The 16,671-nt window shown below is 49.8% G+C and overlaps 6 protein-coding genes across 6 annotated transcripts; 2 read left to right on the top strand and 4 right to left on the bottom strand.

The window, feature by feature from the left end:
- Nucleotides 1–192: 192 nt before the first annotated feature.
- HO133_003020 (uncharacterized protein) lies at nt 193–2,862 on the bottom strand (the record flags this gene model as incomplete). The annotated part of the gene is made up of 2 exons (XM_037293944.1): nt 193–2,334; nt 2,584–2,862. The coding sequence occupies 2 exons, from the start codon at nt 2,860–2,862 to the stop codon at nt 193–195; spliced, it is 2,421 nt and encodes an 806-aa protein (XP_037150022.1).
- Nucleotides 2,863–4,121: 1,259 nt separating this feature from the next.
- Nucleotides 4,122–6,123, bottom strand: HO133_003019 (uncharacterized protein; the record flags this gene model as incomplete). Its single annotated transcript, XM_037293943.1, has 2 exons — nt 4,122–4,248; nt 4,295–6,123. 2 exons carry the CDS (start codon nt 6,121–6,123, stop codon nt 4,122–4,124), a joined length of 1,956 nt encoding a protein of 651 aa, XP_037150021.1.
- Nucleotides 6,124–6,631: 508 nt separating this feature from the next.
- On the bottom strand, nt 6,632–7,655 carry HO133_003018 (uncharacterized protein; the record flags this gene model as incomplete). Its single annotated transcript, XM_037293942.1, has 4 exons — nt 6,632–6,942; nt 6,977–7,199; nt 7,251–7,396; nt 7,463–7,655. 4 exons carry the CDS (start codon nt 7,653–7,655, stop codon nt 6,632–6,634), a joined length of 873 nt encoding a protein of 290 aa, XP_037150020.1.
- Nucleotides 7,656–7,820: 165 nt separating this feature from the next.
- Nucleotides 7,821–10,685, top strand: HO133_003017 (uncharacterized protein; the record flags this gene model as incomplete). Its single annotated transcript, XM_037293941.1, has 2 exons — nt 7,821–7,941; nt 8,002–10,685. The coding sequence occupies 2 exons, from the start codon at nt 7,821–7,823 to the stop codon at nt 10,683–10,685; spliced, it is 2,805 nt and encodes a 934-aa protein (XP_037150019.1).
- A 353-nt stretch (nt 10,686–11,038) lies between these two features.
- HO133_003016 (uncharacterized protein) lies at nt 11,039–14,236 on the bottom strand (the record flags this gene model as incomplete). The annotated part of the gene is made up of 1 exon (XM_037293940.1): nt 11,039–14,236. The coding sequence occupies one exon, from the start codon at nt 14,234–14,236 to the stop codon at nt 11,039–11,041; it is 3,198 nt and encodes a 1,065-aa protein (XP_037150018.1).
- A 327-nt stretch (nt 14,237–14,563) lies between these two features.
- HO133_003015 (uncharacterized protein) lies at nt 14,564–16,467 on the top strand (the record flags this gene model as incomplete). The annotated part of the gene is made up of 2 exons (XM_037293939.1): nt 14,564–14,754; nt 14,805–16,467. 2 exons carry the CDS (start codon nt 14,564–14,566, stop codon nt 16,465–16,467), a joined length of 1,854 nt encoding a protein of 617 aa, XP_037150017.1.
- Nucleotides 16,468–16,671: the final 204 nt, after the last annotated feature.

The raw sequence follows: 16,671 nt of genomic DNA, 5'->3' as shown, positions 1-16,671 counted from the left end.
GCTTCAAGTGTCGAAACTGAAGCGGATACTATTCATCAAGGGGAACCTTTTTTTCATCATCGAACTCTGTACGGACAATATTATAGGTATTCGGAATGCCGCCGCTATCTATGCTCAAGGCCTAAAACCCGGACAACTCCCCCCCCCCAACAAAAAGTCGTGCAATTCCACCATGATTGATGATCAATACAATCACATCTCCTCCTCTACCTGTCTCGAATCTCGCTGGACACCTAACCCTTTCAGTCTCCTTGCCAATAAGCCTTCGCCGGGCTCCGGAGTACCAGGCCTCCCAAAGACGCCGCCGTAGCCAGACTCTCCTTTGTTCAGCTTGTTGTAGCCGTCGCTACCATTGCTGGAGGAATTGCTCTTATATGAGCTTGATGGCTGCACGCCATTCAAGTAAATGGTAGTCTTGTCGCTCAATGGCGATTGCATGTCCGACGCGGTGGTGGGCCTCGAAGTATCCAGGTCCATGGCTTCACTGTTGCTGCTCCCCTGGCCCTTGGTAGGCCTTTGCCGTGACACTGCGATATTGAACGGTATTGCAGGAATAGGAGGAACGGGGGGGCCAGTAATGAAGGGGAACGTTGATCCGCCTGTAAAAGTCTGCGTAGCATGACCATCAGCCTCGTCGCTATCAAACCCGAACCCGGAGCTCCGTCTTCTAAATGCCTTTTCTGCCGTTAGCTTCGCACCTGCGCTCAAGCTGGCACCAAACAACGGGTCTCTACTTGGTTTATAAGCGCTGAATCTTGGCTGGGGTACCTGGATCTCGTTTCGCAACTGCTCTTTGTTGTCTGGCACGCGGTTCGCGAAGACAACCCTGATCTGCTGGTAAAGGTAGAATCGTCCTTTTGAAGGGCTGCAGATGTTCAAATGGATCAGATAGCGCAGAGTTGGTTTGCCGGATATAAATGCTGCGTCCGGTTCAGGTTTTGAGGCCAGGGGGCTATCGATGACGGGATCGGCCGAGTAGGAACGCTGGCGCACGAACGTTTTGGTGCCTGGTTCCATTCCAGACAAGTCATACGGGATCAAAAAAAGCTTCACCGCTGTCTTGTTGGGGTTCTTGATGATAATCTGTAATTGGCCCTGCTCAGGTATCCTGTAGCTCCCTCTGGGCGGAGCAGATGCAGGCGAGGTACGCCTTCTCTTCTTGGATTTTCTCGGAGTAAGTTTGGCAGCGGTTGTATCATGCTCCGCACCCTTCACTTTGGTCTGAGATTCAACCTTAACCTCTGCTTGGAGCGTTGAAGCCATTTCAGGTTCTGGAGGTGATAACGAGTGCTGCAGATCGATGTGGCCCACGTAGGGGCTAGGATCATCGTTCACGGAGCTCCTACCATTGCCTGCACTCCAGCTGTAAAACACCGCAGGAAAAGGAACAGTCACATGAGCTGGACATTTGGGCTTGCAATTGCTTTTACCAAGGACGCCAATCTGGGCCGTAAAATCTAGAGGCTTAGAGGGAGCGGTTGACATCCATCCACGAAGGATGGACTCCTCGTACGATCCCACCATGTGGGCATGCTGCCGAGGGGAAGCCTCGGAAGAGAATGATGTCCGCCTTGGGCGTAGGTACGCAGGCGTTTGCGGGGAGCTGGAAGCTTGCAAAGACCAATTCGAAGTCAAAGATCTGCGCTGATGGTGGCCATATGGAAAAGGACCTTCCCTTCGATACGATGGAGGATGACGAGCTGCCTGTGAAGAAGTCGAAGCTTGGCCACTAGAGGACGAGTGCATATCTTGAAGGGTATTGGGAGGTAATGTATGGCGCCTGTTACCTTTCTCGGGGCTAACGGAACGGATCGTTGGGGAGAAGTCCAGATCGGTGGTGTTTGATTGCTGGACCAATGGAGTTGTGGGGGCCTTGAGTACATAGCTTGATGATGAGTACGAGCTAAGTGATGGCGCTCGGCTCCTCCAAGGCCTTCGGTCTGAGGTAGCGTAGTCTCGGTCACGGGGACTGACTTGGGAGCTCGCATCAAATTCCTTGAATGATGAAGGCGGATCATACCAGGGAGTCGTTGGTGAAGTCCCTAGGGCCCCTTTTGGGAAAGCATCAAAATGCCTGGAAACCCGTGGCGAGTCTCGTGAAGTTTCCTTCACTTTTCCATGTACCTCCGTGAAGTCCCCAGCGTGTAAAGCTGACCTTGGTCTCTGAACTTCCAATGGTGTACTTAATCCGGCATTCAATGTATCATCCTGCTTCTGTGCCATACCCTTGATTTCGGCGGCTGGAAGGAGAGGGGAAGGGGCTTTCCATTCGGAAGTCTGGCGTCGAAGGCTTGGAACATCCCCATTATTGGTCTTGAGGTACTCCTCTTGCAGCTGTACGATATGTCCGTTAGCTACTATCTCCAACGTAACATTGCCTCTAAGAAGGTCAAAGAAGCTTGCACCTCCGGTACATGTGAATCAACTTCTCCTTGACCATGATACAACGTTCAAGCAAGCAGCTTGACACGACCAAATCACCCTTTAGAGGTTGGCTTGCAAAGTTCATGGCCATGTATTCATAGATGTGGACCATACGCAGAATCCCCGAATGTACTTCAAAGTAGGCCACCCCCAACTCACCGCCTGATTAGGAATCCAAGTGGGACTTTCTCCTCGCTTGATTCGTTCGATCAACTCGGCCCTATCACTGCAGACTGCTTCTCCATTATTGCTAACCCTGCCATCTCTCCGTGTCTGTAGGGCAACATCGTCCATTTCGATATCCGGTACTGGCCCGTCACAGTATTCTGTCCTTATGCTCTCTTCTGACAGTCTCCGCACGTTGACATGGTGTGGAGGAAGCTCTTCTTGTTTGTAAGCTTTCGAGAGCTGCTGTTCAGGATCTTGGTGGATAGGCATTCTGGCGGCGGGGTTTGGCAGATTTCATGGTCCGAGCAGATGGGATGTGGAGGGTGAGTGGTTGCAAACAGGGTTATGGCGCGGAGACGAGGGATTACCTTTCTCCTGATTCACACAGCGGTTTTGTATGACACTTGTGCAAATGCGGAGTTATGCATAAGTTTCCATAAAGGTCATGCCCTAGGTGCAGTGTGGCAATGTTAGTGCAGACAAAGCAGTCCTAACTCCTAGAGTAATCGACTCAACTTCCTTTCTCCAGCTGGACGCAAATACGAAGAAGATGCTTTGCAATGAATCCTGCATCTGGAGGAAGCTTTGTTGCACTCATGACACTGTATGACTTCCATGTTGACGTGATGTTGGAGGATTATGACGAGACTCGCCGCTTATCGGGGGTGATGTGATTCACAATTCTCACAGGGGCCACATGGGCTTACAGCTCGGCAGGGGTGAAAAAAAGTTCGGCAGGGGTGAGTAGATGCTAAGTATATGCACCTCGTCCGAGGTGAAAGGGATACACTCAGCATATGCCAGCACCTCATCGGGGGTGAAGAAAATTAAATTCAGTCTAGTGATTTTTATGTATATGAGATAATCCCCACACGTAGGATATGCGGAGCTGATGCTTAGTATATGCAGATTTATTTAATAATTTATCTATTATAACTATTGATAATAGAGAATTACTTCTTGTAGTGGCTAGAAATTTAGAAGTCTATAGCATATGCCTAGTATATGCCTTTACCCCCCTCTAAAGTGCCGATATTATTTTAGACTCGGCCCGAGTTCATTCGGGGTGAACGGATACGTTCAGCATATGCTATGAGTTCATCCGAGGTGAAGCGAGCATATGCCGAAGCTTCACCCCTGCCGAACTTTTTTTCACCCCTGCCGAGCTGTAACCCGGGGCCGGATCAGGAACGCGCGAGCTGCCGAAGCGGGGTCGAGCTCCTCGTCCAAGCCAATCCGATAAGCACAAATGAGACCAGAAGCAAAGCCGATTTCATAAAGTACTATATAAAGTACGATATAAAGTAAAGTACTATATAAAGTACCCCCGAAATATGCGAGACCCAGTACGCAGTGGAGTCTGGAATGACGACTGATGATTCAGAAGGTTGCCCGAACAATAGTATGCTATTGCTGTGGTAGAGTACACCCTACTTGAAGCAATCCATGGCTTTCAAAATGTGCAAAATGTAGAGACCTTGCAGTATCCTATACAAGGTGCCTCCTGAATCAATATGCTTCCCATAAATCTACAGCTTTGCTTTTGGGCCTTCGGTCGTTGGTAGAAGCAGATCTCTAATATCGCCCGCTGCCTCGTTGAGCCAGAAGCTCATGCGCTCACTGCCCAATCCTTTGCTCACAATGTTGAACTGAATGCTACATGTCGTTAGCCATGATTTCATCAACCAATTGGACTACACACCTGTTCTCGTTGATCATATACGCAATGCCAAAGCCGTCATCTATAACCTGACTCCACCCGTATCCGTTGAAATACTCGCTACTCAATTGACTGGTGCTTAGATACCACGTTCCGCTGTAACCGTATGCTCGATCCTTGAAGATCTCTGGCAACTCCTCTCCCTCCTTCAAGCACTTCTTCAGGCCGAACAGATGTCTGTCAACGCCCTTTCCGTCGCTTGCATCAGTGATATACTTGACGTGGGCGTCAACAGCGGCTCGGAAAGCCTTAATGCATTCCTCTGGAGGAACCTCTGGGTCCGCCATGGCAGCGCAGAATGCTACGCTCTCATCACTGACGCTACGGCAAGTTTCAGTGCGGCCTTGTTGGAAGCGTCGAGTAGCGGCTGATTCGTAGGTGGGACGACAGGTGCCGTACATCTTGTGGTAAGCGAGCTGGATGATCATCTGCACGTAAGCATCTGGCGAGCACTTGAACTTTTTGATTAGACCTTTGCCATAGCCTTGATAGGCTTGCACCCTCAGCTCATGCTGTGCAATTAGGTTCTCATGATCGGAGATGGCCCGGTGGATCTCCTTGTTCACAACTTCGTTGATGTGGAATTTGACGGCCACAGGCTCAGCGAGGTCGGAGCGGACGTTGGAGTCGGAGAGGTCGAGTTTGTTGGTGAAGATCATCATATTTATGTAGTCGTTTAGTCGATGAGTAGGAGTGCCGTCCATCATGCTGTGCTCGCCGATAAAGCCAGAAGTGCCATTCTCATTAACGATGAATTCCAGGGGTTTATCAAACCATCTATTCGCACCATCACCATGCCAATACTGATGGGCACGCTCTTCTAACGTTACTGGTGAGGCATCATCCAGGCAGATCAGGAACCCTGAAGCCTGGATGGTCTCCAACGCAGCAGCGTTGGCTGGATGCGCCGAGAGAAGTGTCTCGCGAGCGGAGTACCAGATATCACGATTTTGAGTAGTCAATGCACCGACCGCTGGAGTCTTTTGCGCCATCTTGTAAATTCGATTGAACTGCCTCTCCAACTCTGCAGCGTTGAGCTGTTGGCCACTGACCTCGTACATCACTTTGAAAAATTGGTTCTTTCGGACCACCGTAATGTATTTGTGGTCTTCATGGGAATATTTGACTGGGTGGTCGACTGCTTTGCCAGGAATGCGGCACGCATTGAACATCCACTGATATGATTCCATGCTAATGGGAAGCCTTTTCATGTACTCTGGTTCCAAACTCCCGCTGTCTACTTGCTTTTTGAATGCGAGGACAGCCGTAGCCAACGCTGCCGCCCTTTTCGCTGGGTTCCGTCGCCTCCTATCATCCCGATGTGAATAGAAGTAGCTGACGTACGGCACGACCGGGTCTCTATAGCTGAGGTATGCTGCATCGTTCCACCACTCGTAGATCCAATTCCGGTGTTTGGGATCTTCTCGACGGGCCTGTAGCCTCTTTTGTAATTCTTGTCCAATGCTGCCAGGTTTCACGAAATCGTCAACGGTTTTCTTCGTTGCTGCGAACTCGGCTTTATTCAACAGTGGTTGTACGGACTTCAGGTAACGCTTTGAGGTCTCTTCGAGGGTAGGAACCGGTAGTTTAGGGAGCGAATCCTCGAATCGTAGCATGTCACCTTTCGAGCTGTCTTCTCGGTACCCTGACACGCAATGCATGAGCGATGCGACAATAGGATGGGCCCGGATGAAAGGAAAGACCCCATACCTTCGGGTAGCGCAGACGAGCTTCGTCGGGAATTTGCTGGCGCCATGGTGAAAGCCTGAGCAATCCGTCAGTCTTTCCTGCAATTTGTTCATCTCAGCCATTGTTAAAGCTACCTTTGCAGGATGGACCGTCGTCGAGCTATTCCGGAATGCTGAGCGGCTTCTTGCCAATGCTTGCAACATCCCCGGAGCCAGTCAGCAAAGGAAAATTAAGGGGAAAAGGAGCTCCTGATCAGTGTAGAACAAGGAAAGAGCGGAAGAGAATTGCTTTCTTGAGTATTGTTGTTTTTAAGGATGCCCCAAATTACGTGTGTCCTTGAACACGAAGCAATGCAGTTGCAGTTCTCCATGAGCGCTAGCCGAGTGCCGAGGCAAACCCCACCAAACGGCCTTGAACACGGTCTCGTGGGGCAAAACCTCCAGCTCCTTCCAACAGGGATCAATCACCTGAGCACCGAATTCACTTAGTTCCCTATTCTTGTGGTCAAATCTGTGAAACTATGGCTTACAGTATATTGCCTCAAAACTCACGCTTAATGCCAAGGGAAAAGGTTCGCAGCTTTGGCTAGAATATGCCCCCCTTCAATTCAACATTCCGCAATTCCGAACCTTACCTCTTCCGTCCACTTCTCCGCGACGCATTACTTTTTATTGCAGCTCCTTTCGATGCTTTGCTAGTATCCTTCAGCGTGGCAGCTTTACTATCGTTCTCGTCTTCCCCCATGGCCTCGCCGTCATCTTCATCGTCCTTCTGACCATCGTCAGTACCTTGATCCACTGATCCTTTACTCCCCTGTCTTCCTCCAATCGTGGAGACTTCTGCTAGCAGCGATGTTCGCGTACCCTTCGACGTACGAGTGTTGCGGCTTATTTTTTGCCCACTAATTGATGCTGGCGAAGAACGTGGATCTGGAACATTCACTAAGCGTCCGTGCAAAGCAATGAGCATGCATACCATCTGTGTCGTCCACGGTACTATATCTTCTTGCCGCTCTTCCGCCTTCAACAGACATGCCAGAGAGCTGGTGGGCAAGTAGCGGCGGCGACGAAGTTCCTTCACCTGCTAATCTCTTTCCAAACATCATGTCCCGGTATTCATCTTCAGGTAATGCGAACGGACAGAAGGGCTGCTCAGCAGGATCACCGTCCATTTGGATTGGTTCGCCGAAAGCGTCTTCCTGGAAGCTATAAGTCTAAGCTTCCTGTGGCCCAGTCTCTGGAAGACTAACTCTTGCATCAAGAGTCTCGAGATTGTACAGACTGCCCAGTTTCTCCCAGATCCCTGGTATTCGTGTATGAGCATTTTGAGGAGAGGAGTAGCCATGGTTCCTCAGATTCTCAGAGATAGATATCATTCGGAAGTGCTTGTGCATGCCTGGCAATGACTGTCAGTGCAATCCGCCATGTAGATGAAGCGAACTCATATAATTCGAAAACGAACCTACAGGCTTCCATCTAACCATGCTTTTGAAGAGCGATGTCTCCTGTTCATCAGTCCATGCATCTGTGACGATGATCCCTATGCCCGAGTCCGACTTCATTGTGGTTGGTGTCTCCTCTGCCTGCTCGACTACGTCGCCGACCGGTGTTGAGGCAGCCCTCGAAGGCTGGCGGATCTTCTTCTTGGGAGCCATGGCTGGATTGTTTATGTGCAACTGAAAACCTCTTAATTTCTGAACTTGTACCTTACCTCCTAAGGCCGGACTAGCGCCTTGGCGACAGTATCGCGTCGTCCGGAATTTGCGCAGGTCACGTCGCCCACAATCCATTCATGTTGGAAGATTATATACAAAGGGATTATGGATCAACAGGTCAGAGATGGAAACGCGTTCGCGATTCCAGACCTTTGGAAAGCATCAACCTTCGCTCAATTTAGTGAGCGCGCAATAGATTCTATTGCATTTGAAATTGAACCATTGAGTACGTCTTTGTCACCTAGGAGTGTATGAGAAAGGACTCCATGCTTATACTTTGCGAAAGATGTACAAGATGAAAGTCATGAACGACTTGGGATATCGAAAGACCTAGACCTCGAGCTGCCCGATTTCTCGACCTTTACCTATGGCCCCATAGAAGACCTAGGCGCATTCGACGCTTCTTCTGTGCTTTCCTCCGCAGAATCATTTGAGACCCTTGAAACGCCTGACATCTGGTCATTTCCACTTGATCCAGAAGTGCAAAGACCGCCCCAATCGAAAAGCTGGGAAACCTTCTATGATAAGACCTTCCACGAGCCTCGGACTACATACATTAGCGAAGGTGGACCCCGGGTTTTTGATGCCATCCTTGCCGTCGAGGACGGAGATACAAAGAATGATAGTCTTGGCAAAAGATCTGGATGTGTGATCAAATCCGCCGCTCTGGTATCCAGCCTTGTCGAGCTTGGGCTGGGAAGAGAATCCGTGCTATATCGCTATCATGAGCACGAACGATCCTTTCTTCCCCTCATCGGGAATGGGCGCATGTCAGGATACAGCCTCGAGACAGTTCAAAGTCTTAGCGCTACCTTCATCGACCATGGCAACAAAACAAAACGCTTACAGTCTTTCATTGACGAGACACAAACCTCGAGCATGTCAATTCCAACATCTATAGCTTTGGTGGGTAGCATCTCTGCCATCATTGCAACACTTCACGCTCAAGTCGGAGATTCATCGACGTCAGCACGTAGTTTACTCCAACTCCAATCACTGTTTGAAAGGCCTGGCTTAGTATTGTCTTACCTTAACGACATAGTCATTAAGGTTGACGCAGCCAGGAGTGATGAAGAGCTCTTATCTCGGCTCTATGAATATGTGGAAGATACCGAACATTCAGCTGAGTGGATTCGGCCAGCATTGTTCCAGATTCTTGCAAGCGTGTCCAAACCATGGCTAAGTTCTGTCTGCAAATGGGTGGGTCTGAAGGAAAAGACCGGTGCTGGAATTCATGGTCACGGTCAGAACTTTGTCGTTGTGAGAGAGGAATCACAAAGACTCGAGGGCGGTAAGGAGACGAAGAAGTTGGAATATGATTTTAAGCATCTATCAATGCCAAATTTTATCTCAGAAGAGGATTCTTTTATAATCTTCGAAACCGGAAAAAGCTTGCGACTACTCGAAAGTCATCAACCCGAACATCCTCTTTCGAGACCGACACAGGTTGGTACTATGGAGGCCCCCGACCTAGATTGGCGATTCTCATGGCGGGACTTGGAAGGAACACAAAGGCAAGCCCAGGAGTATGAATCAAACCTTCAGAAAGCCATCGCGGACTTCAACCTCCATGGTGGCAATCCAAGAGAGGCGCATATGCCCAAAGAAGGCGTCGCACAGGCTGAGATAGCGACGGTTGCGCTTTCGGAAGAGACGGCGAAAGCCTACATCCACGCATCCATTGCAACCTTCGAGAAACCATTACCCGATTTGAAGGCGGAGAAGGGCAATAATTTTATACCCAAGTGTATTTACAATGACTTGCCAGAGGAAGAGATCTTTGCGCCTCCATTGTCTCTGCTTCCCATCCTGTCTTTCAATCCTGTGATCGCAAGTCAGGCCCTTCTCATCAACCGTGCGTGCCTACGCCTTGTTTTCAAGGAGCACAACATACGGTCTCACTTCATTCTCCTTCACCGCTACAGCCTTTTTGGCGACGGCGTATTCGCTTCTCGCCTTTCGCACGCTCTCTTTGACCCTGAACTCGACTCTGCTGAACGCCGGAAAGGTCGCTCCCGCGCTGGCACCTCGGGCTTGAAATTGGGCTCTCGAGATACTTGGCCACCAGCGAGCTCTGAACTGCGACTGGCGTTGATGGGTATTTTGACAGAAAGCTATTACGAATCTGGGCGAGAAGCCAATGGTTCTTCAATGTTCCGGAGAGAACTCCCTGGAGGCCTGAGTTTTGCCATTCGAGACATGCCTGAAGACGAGCTGCAGCGTTGTATGAACCCTAACTCTATCGAGGCCCTGGACTTTTTGAGGCTTCAGTATAGGCCTCCGCCACCTTTGGACGCAGTGATTACCCAGGCTTCCCTGACAAAGTATGACACTGTCTTCAAACTCCTGCTAAGAGCAGTACGAATGCTGTTCGTCGTAAACCAGCTCTTTCGTGACACAAAACTGCGCTTTGCAATTCGTCAAGAAGCAGACCCTATATCTAAATCTTTCCGAATCGAAAGCCACCACTTTGTCTCCGCAATCTGTCGGTATTTTTTCAACGGCGTTCAAGCGAATTGGAATATCCTCCAACGGAGGCTCGAAGAGGTTGACATAGCCTTGGACCGCGTTGGCACGAGCGATGGCGACAGTCTTCATAGACTGCGCGACTTTCACGAAAATCTGCTGGACCGGCTAATGTTTAGCCTGATTCTAAGGAAAAGACAGGCGCAGGTCATGAAGTTGCTCGAGGAAATTTTCAGCCTGATACTGGTGTTTGCACGGCACGCCAGGACTGAAGCTACCCGAGACATGGGCCATTCGGGCTTCAAGGTAGACCTGAAGGAGACCTATGAGAAGTTCAAGAAGAAAGTCAGAATTTTCATCAGCGTTTGCAGAGGTTTGAACGAGCGGCGAGGCGAGGGCGGCACTAAAAGTCACGATGCAGGTGAGGCGTTGAGCGCAGATGGAGGAAACACCATTGGCCAGCTTCTTCTGGACTTTGAGATGAGCGGATTTTATGCAAAATGATACCCCTGAAATACAGCTGCTCTTAAAATCGAGAATTTTTTTTGGTGCCTAGAGATTGCTTACAATGTCTTTACTGTCTGATTACTATCTCACATGACACAAGTGATGGACATATACCCAAGTCACATAGTAGAAAGTCAGGGAATAGACTCCCTATCGGTCTTACATATTCGGTTTCCAAAGATGTAGAACGGATACAGAAATGGACGCGAGGGTCAGATGTATTGACATCCTTTTATCAGTATGGGACCAAAAACTAGAAATTATGTACGCCAAAGATGCCCCTGTCCCATATCGTACGGATATATACATGTCGAAGTTCTCCATTCCTAGCTACTTCTAGCCATGCACCACTATCCTCCACGTAAAAGAGTAATCTGGTATGTATCTGCCATCCTAGGCATATTACTGAGCGCATCCACCGTCTTTGGCGCAACCCTGACAAAGCGCCATGGCGGCGTGAGACGAATCCCTTGCTTTGCCTGCAGGTACACAGCTGCCAAATGTACCAGAGTCAAGTATGCTGGCATCTTTTGGTTCGGCAAAAGCAATGTATCCCTCATCATTGCGCGGAGTTTGACCTTGACGTAAGTGGGATCTCCCAATGTATCCCAGCCCGGCCAGTTTGAGATCAGTTCGCGCTCGCAGAGCTCAAAGGCGAGCAGCTGATGTCTAGATTCGGGGGACTGGGCAAGGTGTTGGATGTAGAGGTTCCAATTAGGACTGTTGAGGGCGAAGCCAGAGGAGTGTAGCTGTTTGATTGTGCTGATCAGATCATCGATGCGGCCTTGTTCAGCTAGGGAGATTATGTAATGCCGTAGAGGTACATTCATTACAAGGCGGCGTGAGTGTAATACCCAGCCTGGCTCCGACGTAACGGCCCTGGCGCGACAGGCGAGCTTCTCGGACTTGTCGAGAGCGAGGAACCAGCATCGCTCAACCTCTTCATGGTCGCCAGCGCGTATGTGAGCGATCATGAGAGCGCTAAGTAACCGAATTGGAGGACTGGCTTCGACGTCACGGTTGCTGAATCGGGCGGAAGTGGAGATGTAGCGTTCGTAGAGCTCAGTGACCTTAGCAAAAGCAGCGTCTCTGCCATAGAGGAAGATGAGATACTCGAAGTAGGTGGAGGAGAAGGACTCATTTAGGGGGTTAGGCCCCACGAATTTGCGCGGTTCCGAAGCCGCGAGTTCCATTGGATCCAGATTGGATATCGTCTGCTCAAAAGTCTGTTGTGCACGTCCAAGCTCGGTTCGGTTCTCAGGATCTTCGTCGTAACCTTGCTTCGCCTTGTCCACTGAGGCTGCCGCTCGGAGAAGGATGTTCTGGGTGCTCATTGTCGGGCTGAGATTGCGCGTCAGCATGTCTTTGTAGAGTTCGAATATTTTGCCGTAGTTCTTGTTTGCAAGGTATCCTCCCATGACGATGGCATAATGTAGCGACGTTCTTTTCATTTTTGCTCGCGGCATTACCGTATCCAAGATCTTATATGCTGCTTGGGGCATCTTAGCAATTGTCAGGCTTGTCATCAAAGCAGCATAAGTCATGCCATTAGATGCCACTCCTGCAGCTTGCATTTGTTTGTGCAACACAGACACCTTCTCTACCTCTCTGCGCAGAGCATACGCGTTGAGCAGAATGGTCCACATAAACGTCCGAGATCCTTCTAAATCCATGTGCAAAGCCTCTTTTACAAGTTGCTCGGCTTCTGCCAATCTCTCATCGTTAATGTTTGCCAAGACAATACTGTCAACCATCAACATGGTTGTTTTATTACCGTCGATCTTCGATTGTTGATGGAACTCATGGACGGTCTCCCAGTCCCCTCTTTTCGCGTACAAAGACATTAGCAGGAAGTAGGTTCTGGAGTCCGGCCGTAACTCGGACTCGAGGAGTTTGTTGAACCAAGTCAGAGCGCCGTCAACGTCGCCAATGCGAGAGAATGTCCCAATAACATAATTCCAGGCTCGCACGGTAGGCTTGAAGTGAAAATCCTTCTGCAGGTCGTTGAAGGCGCGCACCACACCCTCAGGGTCTGCTCGCCTATTGTGGACGAAAAGCAGGATGTTGTACCACCATTTCCTGGTAGGCCTTCCATACGTAGAACAAAAATCATGGAATAGGTTTTGGAGGGGCTCAAGCTGTCCGAGTTGAGCAAGGACGTTCGCCACATTGATAGCAATGCCAGCGGGTAGTTTCTGATGGTAAGTGCGCCAATCTTCGATAATCATAAACATGCCGAGACTACTCTTTTCTGCCACTAGCTTGCTCGTCACCAATGAGAGTAAGTCCGTACTAGGTAAGAATGCCGACTCTTTTCGTAGTATCCGATAAAGGTTCAGTGCGCGATGCCCATGCTCCCTACTGTTAATGGATAATAGCTGCTCCAAAGCCATGGTTTGTGTCGTCATATCCGAAGCATCAAGGGTTCTTGCCTTCTGAACGAGCCGCCAATGGTTGTGGATATCGAAGTTGGTGTTCTGAATGCAAAGAGTTTGTCGAATTAATTCTAATGCGAAATCGCGAGCAGCCACTGCATTCTCATGTTGTGAAGAAGATTCAGCAGTCGAAATTGCGAAGTTCGCAGCCGAGATAGCCTTCTCCATCAAATCTGGCAGAGACAGAGCGTTGACTCCTGTCCAAATATCGGGCCTTGTGTAGTAGTGTAGTTTATTGACCCAATATGCGTGCCATGTGTCTATTGCCAACTGCCACTTCTCATGTTGCACGGTATACCGAAGTAGTGCTGCAGTCCCGATAGAACCACTAATCCTTGCCAAAGCCTCACGATGGATGTCGATTGCTGTGTCCAGGTCCTTCAATGAGAGCGCAGCTGAGACGGCGTAGCTGTAATGAATAGCCCGCCTCTGCGTGACAGGTATGCTGTCGAATAGAGCCACGGCACGTTCGACATCAATGGTTCTCTTTGACGCCCCCAAGGATCGCAGCATCCTGATAAGCTCTTGTGGCGTTAGCGATTGTGACATCTCTAGTAGAGCTTGATAGCTTTGCCACAGCTCATCATAGATCCAAGTCTGATCCTTCGAATCAAGCATCTCGTTGATTCCTCGTCTTATTGCATCGCCCGGCTGAGGCGTCTCTGACGAAGACCTCGCGGAAGCGTCCTGGGCCTGGGCCCCAGTAGCTGTTCTAACTGCCTTCGCTCCATTGATTAAATCTGCAGCAATTGAGGTGTAGCTTCTGGAACAGTGCTTGATGTTCTGAGCAGCGTGATGTTGCGCCTTTGTGGACCGCTTGAGCCGTCTAATGAGTGCTAGCGTATGTACAGGATACAGGAAGTCTAGGAAGATCTCTTGAAGCCCACTGGACAATGCTACCGTTGGGATTCCGTGTCTTTTGCTCGAACATGACTCCTGGGCGGAGCCTGATTTTTGTAGAAAGAGCATCCACCAAGACGGTAGATCGATGTTACCGGCACCGTGAGACCAGAAGGCAGAGTGTAGGTGGCGTCGATTGCGAGAATGCTTCTTGGAGCCCCGGAGCACAGCTCGTTCTCCCGTGTGGAGCCATCCAACCGCTCTCTCTATCATGCCCTGGCAAGTGTGCTACCACAGGGGAAGGGATCGCCGAGGCTTTGGCTGTCATAGATCCTCGAAGAAAAGTCTAAAATGGGAGAGTCAGTCAAAGGGAGCCCGAAGAAATGTTCGCGCAGAGGCCAGTAGAAGATATGTACAGGCGAAGACCTAGTAGCCTCAAAAGTGGCATGATAGACAAACAGAATTTACGAATAGAATTTACGAGTAGAGTACATCATCGAAACGGGAGCGCCAAGACCTCGGAATTCATTCCGAGATCCACCCACAAAGCGGGCAAGCTCACTGTCAAGGACATCATGGTTCTCCTCCAAGTAAGCTACAATGGATATCACCAATTTTATCGTCTCTCAGCGTGAAAAGGCACTTCTAGTTGGTGATTATGCATCCTACAGGAAACAGCTTTCTCGACGCTTGCTTGTTGTACGGAAGAAGCTCCACTATACCTCGACCAAAGGCAAAAAGTATGCGGCAAGACCTGCGGTCACGGCCGAAGATATAGCTGGGAATCATGAGTGCGTCAACCCTAGAAACTTGATCTGCAAGTCCTCATACAGAAACTCAGATTTATATACTTGCTCCTGCTTACTTCAGAGCGAGCATGGGCCCTAGCGATGCAAATAAAGTCAACGCATTCTGCAGAATCCGGAGCTCATGGTAGTACCGGATCAACGAAGTCTCACATGCACTCTCGCCTACATAAAGCTAGTACCTATGCTGGACAGCTTGTGAAGTTGCTTAAGAATAAACAAGTTACGAAGGCTACTTCGGAGGCCCTACTCGAAGCACGAGCGTACTACGTCTCACTGCGGGGAGCCATTGAATTCGAGAAGCACCGCTGGGAGGACTGCCTGCGTGAGTATTCGGAGGCTCGTTTCATTTATACCACGCTTGCGCAAAGTGGAGGCCCAAAACAGGAGGATCTTTTCCGGGATCTCTTGAACACCACAGTTGACCCTAGCATACGATATGCCGCCTACCAATTGAAATTGCCCCGTACCACATCGATCGATACCATCATCTCACGCTATGTTCCCGAAGACAGCCCGTTTGTCCGAGAGATCTTGAAAGACCACCCAGATGCATTGGATGACCCAGCCACTGCCCAAAGGAAGACGCCCAGCGGTAACGCTGAAAATGTACCAAAGACAATCCAATGGCGATCACGCCTCGTGAATCTCGAAGACGCAGCCACTGCTGAGGCTTTGGCAGCGGTCTCCAATGCGGAATCCAAGCTCTCCGCGTTCTTGACAGCTAACCCAGATGCGGCACCTCAAGGTAAAGCAGCCGCTTACGATGAAGTCCTCATACCCAGTCAAGACGCAGTTGACGCCACGAAGACTGCTCTTGACGAGTTGTCTGCCGAAGGTATTTCCCAAGGAGATCGACGCATGCAGGCGTTGCAAATTACTAGGACCGCAGTCAATTACGCATTGGTGGAGTGGCGAATTGGTAGGAATCGAATACTTTGTGGCAGACAAGACGGGGCGTTGCTTGAACCAGAGATATATAGAAACTCTCGAAAAGACGGCAAGACGACTGTAATCCAAGAAGAAAGCACCGGACGGAAACTCACCAGGCTGCGAGAAAGAGTTGTACTTTACGACTCCACACTACAGAGCTTAGACTCCGTCAAAGAGCTACCCGGTGTAGCAGCAGACCAAAAGTTCGTCGAGGAACTCGAACCCAAAAGGGCATATTTTGCAGCATTAAGATGCCTCGCTATCGCTCGCTCTTACGCCCTGCTATCGGAAACGAAGAACGCACTCGCCCTGCTGTCACGTGCTCTCGATTTATCTAGTCGAGCGTCTCTTCACCCCTCTAGCACCCAACGATCGGATGCAAAGCCTCCAAAACTCGACATCACCCCAACCCAAGCCTCCGATCTCCACTCACTCCTCCAAAGTCTCGTATCCCAGCACCGCGCCCTGGTCGAACTTCACAATATCCACTCCGTATCTTTCAACAAAAACATTAACCCCGTACCACCGCTGATAGAGCGATTGTACGAATATCCTCTAAATGACGTCGACCTCACAAAATTGGTCACTTACCCGCCTAAGGTGGAGCCGATACCTGTTAAGCCGCTATTCTTGGACGTAGCGTTCAATTACATCGAGTATCCAGGGCGGACTCAAAAGATCAACGAAAAAGCGGTCAACGGGGTTGCCGAGGGAGCGAAAGGCGGAGAAGAGAAGAAGAAGGGGTGGTTCGGATTTGGTCGATGAGGAACAAACAGTGCTACGAATCTACGAAACTAGACCGCCAGCTCTTGCATATTGTTGGGTCACACCGTCACTGTAAAGATCGCGACATGCCCAACAGCAAATGAGGCTCCAGAGATGCATTTGCGTATGTACATGTACCAAGCGTCCGCTATTTGTCACATCCAAGCCAAGCTATCTATGCAAAATCATGCCAATCGTGTCACT

Source organism: Letharia lupina (genome assembly GCF_014066315.1).
Source record: "Letharia lupina isolate WasteWater1 chromosome Unknown contig_16, whole genome shotgun sequence".
Lineage (NCBI taxonomy): Eukaryota > Fungi > Ascomycota > Lecanoromycetes > Lecanorales > Parmeliaceae > Letharia > Letharia lupina.
Note: the sequence above shows the minus strand (reverse complement) of the source record. Positions and strands in the feature narration are given on the sequence as shown.